The following is an 11,167-nucleotide window of genomic DNA, read 5'->3' as shown; positions in this document are numbered from 1 at the left end:
TAACATTCTGTGTCTCCAGTGTTCCTTGATACACCAGCTTTGTCTGTTTGTTTCTGAAATATGATGGCTGAAGGTTATTCTTCAAGCTGCAGCTGTTAGGAGACTTTACCTTCAGGTCTTATTGTTAGAAGAAAGTTTTAATTTTTTTTATTAAAAATAATAAATATAAAAATTTAAAATATATTTAAAGTTTTTTTAAAAAAGAAAATCAGATTTAAGTTATATTCTATTTGAAAAAGTTTTTTTTAAAAAAAATAGAAACAATATAGGAAAAAATTAAAGACTTTTTTCCTTTTATTTTTTAATTAAATAAAATATGTAATAAAAAAAATCTTTCCATCACTTGTTCATCTTCCTATTTAATAAAAAAAATATAAATCTTTTAATAATTAATTTGGGTGAAGTCTAACATTAAATTATCTGATACTTTTTTCTTTTTATATTAAAAATAATTTTAAAATTTATTAGTAATTTTTTATGTTTATTTTTTATATAAAGAAATATACTTAGAGTTTTTTTTAGTTCCACGTCTTAGGATTGACAATATCTTAGATGATAACGTTAAAAAGTAAATGTTTTTCGGTCTTTTGGTTAAGATTAAGTGTAGTATTTATTTTTATTAATTTAATATCTTATATAAAAACTTAAATTAATTTTTTATGAAAGAGAATCTGTTATAGTAGCTTGTTGTTGAAATTCTCAAGTGTCACTCTTGTGTTACACGGGCCTAGCGTACTTTTATTAAGTTCATGTATGTGAGCTAGTTAATTTTTATTATATATTTCTTCCTTAACACTATATATATTATATTTCTAAAAATATTATTTTCTTTTTCTCTTATCCATCAATTCAACCTTTATGGTGGTATAAAGGTGAATACGCTCATCTCCAGTGTCCCCGTCAATCCGTCTCAAGATCAATACGGAGAAAATAAATTATTGATGACTAATAACTTTTGGAGTATAGCCTTTATGATGCTACTAGCATTTATGCACAATGCTCTCATGTCCATATATGAATTTAGATGTTTCCAATGTAAAACGTATAATTAAATCAAATCCAAATCAGAAATCAGTTGCAAAACAAATTAGAAGCTTGCAATTCAAATTCTTCTAAATGGAAGTAGATCAACACTTACTGGTAAATTACAAGGCAAGTGCATCAGGTTGCGAGTGCCTCATGTCCTGCTCCTCCCAGAAAAAGAAGTGTTCCTTGCACTGGTCAACGCTATGTCTCCTCCAAACGGACTTTGCATGCATTTTGTACATCAAGGTCTAAACTAATTCGAGACTTGGACTTCTCTATCTTGCTGCCGTCCAATAGACCTTTCATCGTCAATGCATTTCACATGACATAGATTAGTTTTTTTTTTGCACCAAAGAAACATCAAATCCTGACTTTTTTGCACCATATCCGAGTGTGGCAGTTATTTTACACGGGAAGACCAACACACTGAAGAAACGGAATTGATATTTTTCAGAGACTGTTTTATATTTTTGACCTCATGTTCAATAGGCTCCCACATATTTATGCAGTGGGCGAATGATTTGGTTCTCTTTTTTGCCTTTTCAATGACAAAAGAGCCCAAACTGCTTTAGGCAATACACAATATCTCATAGAAGTCTATAATTCTTTTCAACCATTAAAACTAGTCCTAATTCTATTAAATACAGTATGCAAACATCAAAAGCAGGAAAAAAAAATCTACAATCATATGACCAGACTACCGATAGTATGACCAGCTTACAAGCAGTTTCACAACTGAAGTAGAGGAAAATTCTACAATCTAGTAACAGCAAAGATGTTTACAGTCTATTGTGTCACAGGCAAAAACTAGCTTGTCAGATCTTTGATTTCATCTCCAGGCACATGAAACAACCAGAGTCCTATTCTTCCATCCAAGATAAAGTACACCATCTCGCTCTTCAAGCCAATAGTGTTCCGAGTAGTTTTCTAACAGTGTCTTGATGGTTGCATTAACCGTAGGACTAAGGGGGCATGGTCTGAATCCTGCCATCATAAACCGAGATCTCCATTTCCCATAAAGCTCATGTCTCTCCACTCGTTCCTCCCCTTCACAAGCAATTATGTTAACTATGTCCCTTGCAATGCAATGCTGCTCTACATTGATTCTCTCCTTGCTGTCTCTTGCAATGGTAATGTCTACTGATTCAAACATGGCAGTATAATAGTCCAGGGTCTCGAGAAATCTAGGAAAGAATGGAGCTGTGTTTGTGTTGGATTCTTGTTCGACGAGTGTGACAATCTTTGGAGAGAAGCTCTTGACCATCCTGATAAGCCTGTCTCGGTGATTACTTGTGCTCACACTCTCATCTGGCATGTGATGCAGCTGAAAAGGAAAGTTCACTGCCACTGCCTCCCCAGGTTGTATGATGATAACCTCAGCTTCCACATCACAGCCTGAAATAGCAGCGCCATGGAATTCAAAGGGCACTTTACAAGACTCAGCAAGGCGAGACAACCTCTGACCCACTAAATTTAAACCACCACCTCGTGCATAAGCAGAGTTGGAATCATCAACTCCAGTGATTCTAACATGTGGTGGACCACCAGGTCGTGCTGCAAGGGCTTGAATGAGTGTTACCCACTGGCTTCCCTGGGCAATCTGGAAATCAATAATATGAATCATGTGTTCATCCTTTACAGCCTCAGCAATCGCCCCATTTGCAGACAGGTAACCAAATTTGAAGTATGGACAAACCTCATAAAGAAGGTGCATGTAAGAGAGGAGATCTGAACTAGTGGGTTCTTTACACTTCAAAGATTTATAAATTGAACTCCCTGAGGAAGCCAATCTAGCAATAAGGCCTTCAAGTAAGTATGCTCCCAATCGTTGGTGTGGTTCCCCTGAAACTGAAACCATCTGTTTTAACTCTGAAATTAGCCATTCAATAGCAATTGGATCATTCTCTGCAACAGCTCTAGCACAGGCTATCAGAAGTTGTTTCAGATCTCCTTTAGGAATTCCCATCGCTTGTTTCCATTTCAGTGGTTCCAGGGACAGATGGCCTGGGTATGTGTTCTCAAAAGTCTCGACCATATCTGAATTAGGCCCCAGCATAGCATCCTCTATCTCTTTCAACCTGATTCTGAGATCATTTGGGTCTTCGGTAATACATGAAGCACTAATTGGAGATCCATAGATATTATCAAATTGGTAATCTTGCAAGGATAAAGGGCTCCCACTGCTTGGTGTGCAATTGAAGGAAGATGGAGAGTGGTGAATAATGTAATTAGTGTTTGCTAAGGAGGATTCCAGAGTACAGAACTGAACACGATTGATCTGAGATTGAATGTTTTTTGACTGGAGCTTATCTTCAGAAGAGAAAGAATGCACAGATTGGTGATCTTCATCAGATCTGGAATGCATGGTGTTCTGATACAGAGATTTCTGGTGTTTGTCAAAGTCTGCATACTTCATAGATGCTTGCATCTTGTAAACCACTAAATAGGTTGATCTAACAAATCAAAATAAGACTACCTGAAAGATCAACCAAGCGAAGACCCCTTTGCATTTGCTTTACTACTTAGGTTACGAGGATAATTTATCTGAAAAAAGATATAGTAATAGGGATGAGCACCAACATATTCTTCTTTGTTCTTTAGCAACTGAAGCAGCCATAAAACAAAAAGATATTTAATTGCGATTATTTCTATGAGTACATGAAATGTAGCATCAAAGACACAAATAGCCAGCAGAAATTAAGAGTTCAAGCAAACATCATTTAATTAAAAAGAATTAGCACCACTTACACAGGAAGAAAAGGGGGTGGGGACTAAAAGAAGAATGTGAGAATAATCAATAAGGAGGGATCAATAAAATGATAGACTAGCATCACAAAAACACCCAACAACTTTTATAGGCATAGTTTTGCTTAATTTTTTTCTAGTTTGATAAATTAGTTCTATTTTTTTTTTCTCTCTTTTGCTGTCCCAACATTTTTTTTACAAATGAAAAACAATTATAACATGAAAATCATGGTAGCATCTAAATTTTTTACAATCAGAACTAGTCTAACTCTTTCACAATCAGAACTAGTAAGAAGAAGTGAATCTTTACAATGATAATAAAATTCGTTTACCAATAAGTAAATTTTCCCTTTGTTCCAAAAACAAAGGATTGAACTTGGTATAGAAAATGTCTACAGCAAACTACAGTTCTCTTAGTCCAGGAACTATAGTAAGTTTTAACTAACTAATACAGAAATTAGTTACCATTTCTCTCAGATGAGTAATTCTACCTGAGGATAAGATACAAAGAAGCTAGAAGAAAGATCTGTATATTCAAGATCAAAACCAGCAACTCGCTAGTATTGTTAACCAAAACAGACATAACTAGAAAATGTAACAAAATAAAGTAGTAGCAAAGGAACTTCTGAACAGACATCTGACTATGATAAGAAAGAAAGAAAGAAACTCAAAACCTCAATAATTTTATTTTTAAATGAAAATTTTCCCATCATCAAAAGAGACCGCGACGCAAAGGGTAGAAACAAAAACCGTGAGTTATTTAGAGATACCAGAACCAAAAAAATCGTCTTTTTACGAAAGAGAAAAAGAAGAAAAAAACGATAAATCACATAAATTTAAAAAAACAAAGAGAAAAGGCCAACAACAACATCCCAGATCCCGCAGAGACGGATGACTCAAATACTCAACGAATCATGAATGTAAACTTAAAATCAACCTCCAAGAGGAAGTGGTAGATTAGGCGTCAGCATACCTTAGCAGGATTTGAGATTCCACTTGAATATATCCAAGAAAGGATTCAAAGAAGCAACGGAAGGGAGGGAGAGGAGAAGATTGCTCCAATCTCCAAATCGCGGTGGTCTCAGAGAACAAGTAGGCGAAGTGCTGGGAATTAATTATAAATAAATAAACAAATAAATAATAAGAGAATGCAGTTGCCACCGTGGAAGCATACAATTACATTTTTGCCACCGCAATGCCTTTCTGTTTTAAAAAAATGTTTTTATTTTATGAATATTGTTAATTACGTTATAGCATCTTCCGTACCTAAAACGATGGGCGCCATGTCCAATTCGGTCCGAACAAATTTCTGAATATAATTATTGTAAAATTTTAATAAAAAGGGGGCGAATATAAAAAACATGACCCACCACCCGATTCCGCGTCGTCCTCTTTTGTGAAAAGGAAGTTTCCAGCTCTTTCTTTCCCTCTTCAACTCCATTTATGATTTCTACTTTTTATTCTTCTTTAAATATGGAATTTTAATTTGTTCGTCATGCACACGCGGCTCTAGTTATATAACTTGATAAGGTTAGGATTGTGCTAATTATTAGCTTGTAGAAAAAAATTGTTGAATCAAATTTGACGGGTTGAAAATGAATATATAATGACATATATTTGTCCAAATTGTTTATGATGTGACCAGAGAGAAATATAATTAGGGAATATATTCACATACTCATCGACACGTTACAAGTTTAAATTGAATTATTGTTATAGAATATCTAAATTGAATCCAAGTAGCAATCTAACTAATTTATATAATCCGGAGGCGTCTTCTAGAATATAGACCCCTTGTTTGTTAAAAATTGAAAAAAATAAATATGAATAACATCGTTTCTTTAGAAGTTTTTTTTATCGATCGTCAAAATAAATTAGGAAGTATTTATGACAGATGACACAGAATCTCAACATTGTATGATTATGCACCCCATTAATTAAAAAAAATCACTATGAATATATTATAACTAGGATCAAATTAAGAATAAATATGTATAAGCAAAAACATGTGAGCCACGCACATTTGCCGCCGTCACAATCACAATGTGACTTTTTAAATTAGCAAATAACATCAAAGTCTATTTTGTACCATTTTTACAGAATAATTTATAGGCGAAGAAGCTAATTAACAAGGCAATTAGATTTACTAATGTTGGCCAACTTTTATGTTCTTACACATTATAATAATAAAGGCTTTTCTTTCTGTGTTTGCATGTGTGTTTTTGACCATTAAAACCGTGACAATGAGTCAACAACAGAGCAACTGCATGCGAAAGGGATTGAGAGTGAGAGTCGACGCTAAGAGGGCAATGAAGTCGTTGCAAACGAGAGGTTTAGTTAGTTTCAGTTGAAAGCATTTGTGTCTTTGACCTATGGAAGTGTAGGAGTTCCTATCTAGAAATTGTTCCATCAGTGCATGTTGAATTATTAGAGGCCGCCAATTTGAGTAATATACTTTATTATGCTTGATCCGGTCCGAGACGAAGAAATGGGTGAAACTTATCTCCAACTGGGTCGGCTTATACGGGGTCGAACTCGAGCGAATTGTATGTTATCGGGTCGGTTTTTGCTGGATCGAACTTCATGTGTGGTCGCACAGATAATTCGTGAATCGAACTCCATGAGTGGCGTAGACATACAGTTTTGATTGAGTTTCTTTTATTTTTACATCAACTCGGTTTATTTTCTGTTCAATTATTCGTGAGCACAATTCGTTCTATCTTCATGAGTGGTTGCACAGATGATTCGCTTCAATCGATTAGTGTCCGACTGGATGGAAAAAATTAATCTTATTGGGGATATTTTATTAAAAATTTCTTATGAGGAAACTCTATATGGGGATATGTTTTAGGTGTACGAATTCAACCTACAGACAACAATATTGATGATTATGAAAAGTCGTTGGATGTTTAGAAGGCCGATAATGCGAAGATTATTACGTGGATCAATATTTTTAGTTCACACTCTATTGGTGCTTAGTTGGCCAAGTACAAGACAATTAAAGAGGTTTAAGATCATTTGACAAGATTATACACACAGTCTATCTTTGCCAAACAATATCAATTGGAAGTAGATATCCGCGTTCTTTGGCAATAAGATATGGGTGTCCAAAATTTTTATTCTACTATGCCAAAACTTTGGGACCAGTTGACACTCACAGAATCCTCAGAATTACGAGCATTCCCAGCTTATGCCACTCTTAGATAAGAACAACATCTGGTCCAATTCTTGATAGCCCTTTGAGATAACTTTGAAGGATTACACGAAATAATTTTATATCATAGTCCTCTCCCTTCCGTTGATTCAGTAGTACATGAATTGATAACTGAGGAGATTCACCTTAAGTCTCAGGTTGATAAGAAAATTATTGTACCATCTACGCCATTTGTTTTTGTAGCATTATAGTGGCCTTCACCTCATAATCAAAATAGGTCGACTTCAAAGGTTTCTAGTGATGAGTGTGCTTATTACAAATAAAAGGGACACTGGAAGTCTTAGTGTCCATTATTGTTGAATAAAGATAAACTACAGCAGAAGAAGAAATGACTGTTAGAGTGTATACTAAAAGCCTAGCTTTTGTAAACATTTATTTGTTGAAATAAAAGAATCACATTGGTCAATATCTGTATTTATTTATTAAATGTAATTGTTCAATTAATTTATATAGTAGATAACATGGAGTGTGGTGTCACACTCAGAAGATCATATTGTCGGTTCTCTATAAATTATAAACAGTTGCTCGCGACTAAGATGGAAAGGAACAAACCATCAGAATAGTCATAGTGTAATTAAGTATTAGTTTATCTTGACTAATAAATTACACTGATACACTTTAAGTGTATTGAGTATGATCATTTAGGTAAGTTCTTTTTGTACTGACTTAGTAAAAGAACTAAACCTTAGTTATTATGGAAGTGTGCGCTCTTAATCCTAATATAATAACAAGCACATATATTTAATATTTATTTCTTTGATTTATCAAAGGGTGAGGTTTAGCTCGATAAATCAATATGCCCGATAAGTTGGGAAATGATATTACCTATAGTGTGTGTTGTTGATTATAGAAGGAATCTGTGTCCTAGTTATCTAGGTTGAGAATGCCCCCAAGAAGAGTTCATAAGAATTGTCATGTTAAGCCCTGCAGGTGGACCTAGTCCGACATGACAATAAAGTTCAGTGGTACTACTCTTGGAGCTAGATATTAATTAAGTGAGTTGTCAGTAACTTACTTAATTAGTGGACATTCATAATCTTAAATACAGGGAGACTAACACACTCATGATAAGAATGAGCCCATAATGTAATTTGGGATTGGTGCGGTAGTGCGGTAATAACTCTCTAGTGGAATGAGTTGTTATCGATGAACTTGAGTTATGTGTTCGGGGCGAGCACGGGATACTCAAGCTCATCAGAAGGTCAAAACCAATTTCTCCTCTAGGTCCCTGTCGTAGCCTCATTATAGTCTTAAGTCCATCCAAATGTAAGGCTCTTCTTGGTGTCCAAGAAAGGGGTCGGACCATTGCTTGGTGACCAAGCAATGGCCGACCACATCCTCTTATAGGACCAGCCCCATAGCTTGGTGACCAAGCTTGTAGGGGCCGGTCAAGATTAATTCAAATAGGAGAGGTGTTTTGAATTTTTAAAATCTTCTCTTTGTAGAAAACTATAAGTTTTAAAAGAGAGATTTTAATTTTTAAAACTTTCCTTATTTGAATTATGCAACATGTTTTAATAGAGAGTTTTAAAAGTTTTAAAACTTTCCTTTTTTAACCATCCTCATGGTTTAAGAAAAAAGGGAGATAAGTTTTAAAATTAAAATTTTCTATCATCATGTTAAAAAAGAAAATTTTATAAGAGAGTTTTTAAATTTAAAATATGGTTTTAATTTTTAGAAACTTTCCTTTTTTTAACTCCTACTTTAGGAAAGAGAGCTTGTAAAATTTTATAAGAGTTTTTTCTCTTGTAAAATTTTATAAAAGAAAAATTATTATTCCTTTCCTAAATATGGTGGCCGACCACCTTGCTTGGTGCCCAAGCAAGGGGCCGACTAAACTTAATCCTAAACCATATAGGATTGATCACAACCATTGATTGGTGATTGATTCAATCAAAAGGAAAGAAAAGGAAAAGGAAAAGGAAAAAGGAAAAACTCTTGGATGATTTTATTTTTTGTAAAAGGTTTTTCCTTATTTGCCTTGGGCAAGTAATATAAAAGAAGGGGTGAGGGGGCTTTATGAGACACAACTCTTATTCTCTTGCTTGGAGATCTCTTGGTGGCCAACCCTCTCCCTTCTCCCTTTCCCTTTGCTCTCTTCTCCTTGGTGGTGGTGGTGGCCGAATTCTAGAGGAAGAGGAAGGAGTCTTTTGGGTGGTGTTCATCTTGGAGGATCGTCGCTCACACGACGTCCAAGGCGAGGCGAGGAATACGACAGCAGATCTCGAGGTTATTAGCTTACAAAGAGAAGGTATAACTAGTAGTTTTCTTCCGCATCATACTAATTATTTTCTTTGTAAGAATTCTAAATACAAGAGGCAATTAGATCTATTTTTTTAAAATAGTTTTTTCGAGTTTGTGTTTTCTTCTTTTTCGAATTTGTAATTCGATTGTTCTTTTTGGTTAACCTAGAGTTATTTAAGGAAATAAATATTAGCTTTCCTTAAAAGGTTTTGCCTAGGCGGTGGTGGTTACTCCCATATCCAAGAAGGTCATGTGCCTCGCTATGCAGTCCTGGAAGCCAATTTTAGAAATTAATATTTATGGAATTAATAACTTAGGTAGATTTGAATCAATAGTGTTAAGTTCCGCTTGCGATTCAAATCTAAACCATTAAGAACAAATAAGTTAAATTTGGAATCAATGATGTTAAGTTCCGTCTGTGATTCCTAATTTAACTTCTAAAGAACACAATAGGTTATTTAAGGAAAGGTTCGACACTTGTACAAAAAATTTTGTATAGTGGAACCTGTACGTTTTCCTAGGACTAACCAACAATGACCACCATAGCAGCAGTATTAGTAGTAATGACCTCAACATGCACCATTGCTACATCGTAATATTTTTTTGAAAATCTGGTAATCAACCACAACAGTTATCATGTGGATTACCTTAGTCTAGTAATGGAATGACCGCCCCCTCTTTAGATCCATATATGCTTGAGCAGTTTTAACAATTCCTTGTTTCACAGCCCTTTATCATTCTATTTCTTCTCATATAGGTTTGTCATCCTCTGTTACATCAAGTATATCTTTCTCTTTGTGGATCTTAGATTCTGGAGCCTCACATCATATATCACTTAACTTGTCATCTTTTATCACCTTGTCTTCTAATTCATCTTTTTTAGTTGTGACTATTAATGGTACTCTGATGTCATTAATAGGTATTGGTTCTATTGTTACAACTTGCTTGTCTCTTCTTGATATTTATTATATTCCTAGTCTTACACTTAATCTTATTTCTGTTAGTCAATTGTTTGAGTCTGGATATTCAATCTTTTTTTTCATCCAATTGTTATGTGCATGACCCGTAATCTTAGAAGGAGATTGGAATTAATCGTAGGCAAGAGGGACTCTATGTCTTAGATAAGCTCCAAGTACTAGATGTTGCAGCTTTTAGTGTCAATCTATCATCTTTTTGATTGAGTCATTCTTCTTCTAATTTTATTTGTAGCATACTCATCTAGGTCATGTTTCAGCGTCCTATTTAAAAAGTTATAATATTTCTGATTGTAGTGGTTGTAAACTGGTAAAATTTTCTACGTTATCTTTCAATAAAAGTCTATCTTTTTCTCCTAATCCTTTTGATCTTGTTCATTTTAATGTGTGGAGGTCTTCTCCTGTTACTACAAAAGGGGATCAAGATATTATATTTCTTTTATTGATGATTGCGCTCGTTATGCTTGAGTTTATTTTACAAAATACAGATCTGATTATGTTACAATCTTCAATGACTTTAAAACTCTTGTCAAAACTAAACATTCGATTATTATCAAGTATTTTTGTTGTGATTTGAGGGGTGAGTATACTTCTAATATTTTTTCTTATTTACTTGTATCAGAAGGTATTATACATCAAACCTTGTGTCGAGAAATATCTAAACATAATTGGGTTGCAGAGAGAAAACATAGACATCTTGTTGAGACAACCCACTCATTCTTATTGTCTACGAATTTTCCTATTATTTTTTGGGGAAAAGCAACTCTTACTGCTACTCATGTAATTAATAGGATTACAACTTCTCACAATTCATGTTTGTCTTTTTTTTAAAAACTATATGGTTATGGTCTGATTATTTCTCTTTATGTGTTTTTAGTTGTATTTGTTTTGTTCTCCAACAACACGTCGAGCATGATAAGTTGTCCTCTAGGTATGCTTTGTGTGTCTTCCTTGGTTATGGTGT

At 34.3% G+C, this 11,167-nt stretch overlaps 1 protein-coding gene and 1 pseudogene across 3 annotated transcripts; one reads left to right on the top strand and one right to left on the bottom strand.

Moving 5' to 3' along the window:
• Positions 1-571: 571 nt before the first annotated feature.
• LOC122030748 lies at positions 572-741 on the top strand (annotated as a pseudogene).
• An 872-nt stretch (positions 742-1,613) lies between these two features.
• LOC122029469 (chitin-inducible gibberellin-responsive protein 2-like) lies at positions 1,614-4,874 on the bottom strand. 3 transcript variants are annotated; one of them, XM_042588456.1, is made up of 3 exons: positions 4,745-4,874; positions 3,503-3,570; positions 1,614-3,436 (listed from the first exon to the last, which is right to left on the bottom strand). In XM_042588456.1, exon 3 carries the CDS (start codon positions 3,389-3,391, stop codon positions 1,856-1,858), a length of 1,536 nt encoding a protein of 511 aa, XP_042444390.1. In that variant the 5' UTR covers positions 3,392-3,436; positions 3,503-3,570; positions 4,745-4,874; the 3' UTR covers positions 1,614-1,855. The 3 variants fall into 3 exon arrangements, with proteins under 3 accessions (XP_042444390.1, XP_042444391.1, XP_042444389.1); XM_042588457.1 differs by having other exon boundaries at positions 1,614-3,397; XM_042588455.1 differs by having other exon boundaries at positions 1,614-3,570.
• Between the last annotated feature and the right edge of the window lie 6,293 nt (positions 4,875-11,167).

This window comes from Zingiber officinale, chromosome 10B (genome assembly GCF_018446385.1).
Source record: "Zingiber officinale cultivar Zhangliang chromosome 10B, Zo_v1.1, whole genome shotgun sequence".
NCBI classification, from domain to species: domain Eukaryota; kingdom Viridiplantae; phylum Streptophyta; class Magnoliopsida; order Zingiberales; family Zingiberaceae; genus Zingiber; species Zingiber officinale.
This window is presented reverse-complemented; position numbering and strand designations above follow the sequence as displayed.

Bases quoted from the DNA above. Each gene is read 5' to 3' on its own strand.
- LOC122029469 (XM_042588455.1), bottom strand. From the start codon at position 3,454: ATGCAAGCATCTATGAAGTATGCAGACTTTGACAAACACCAGAAATCT.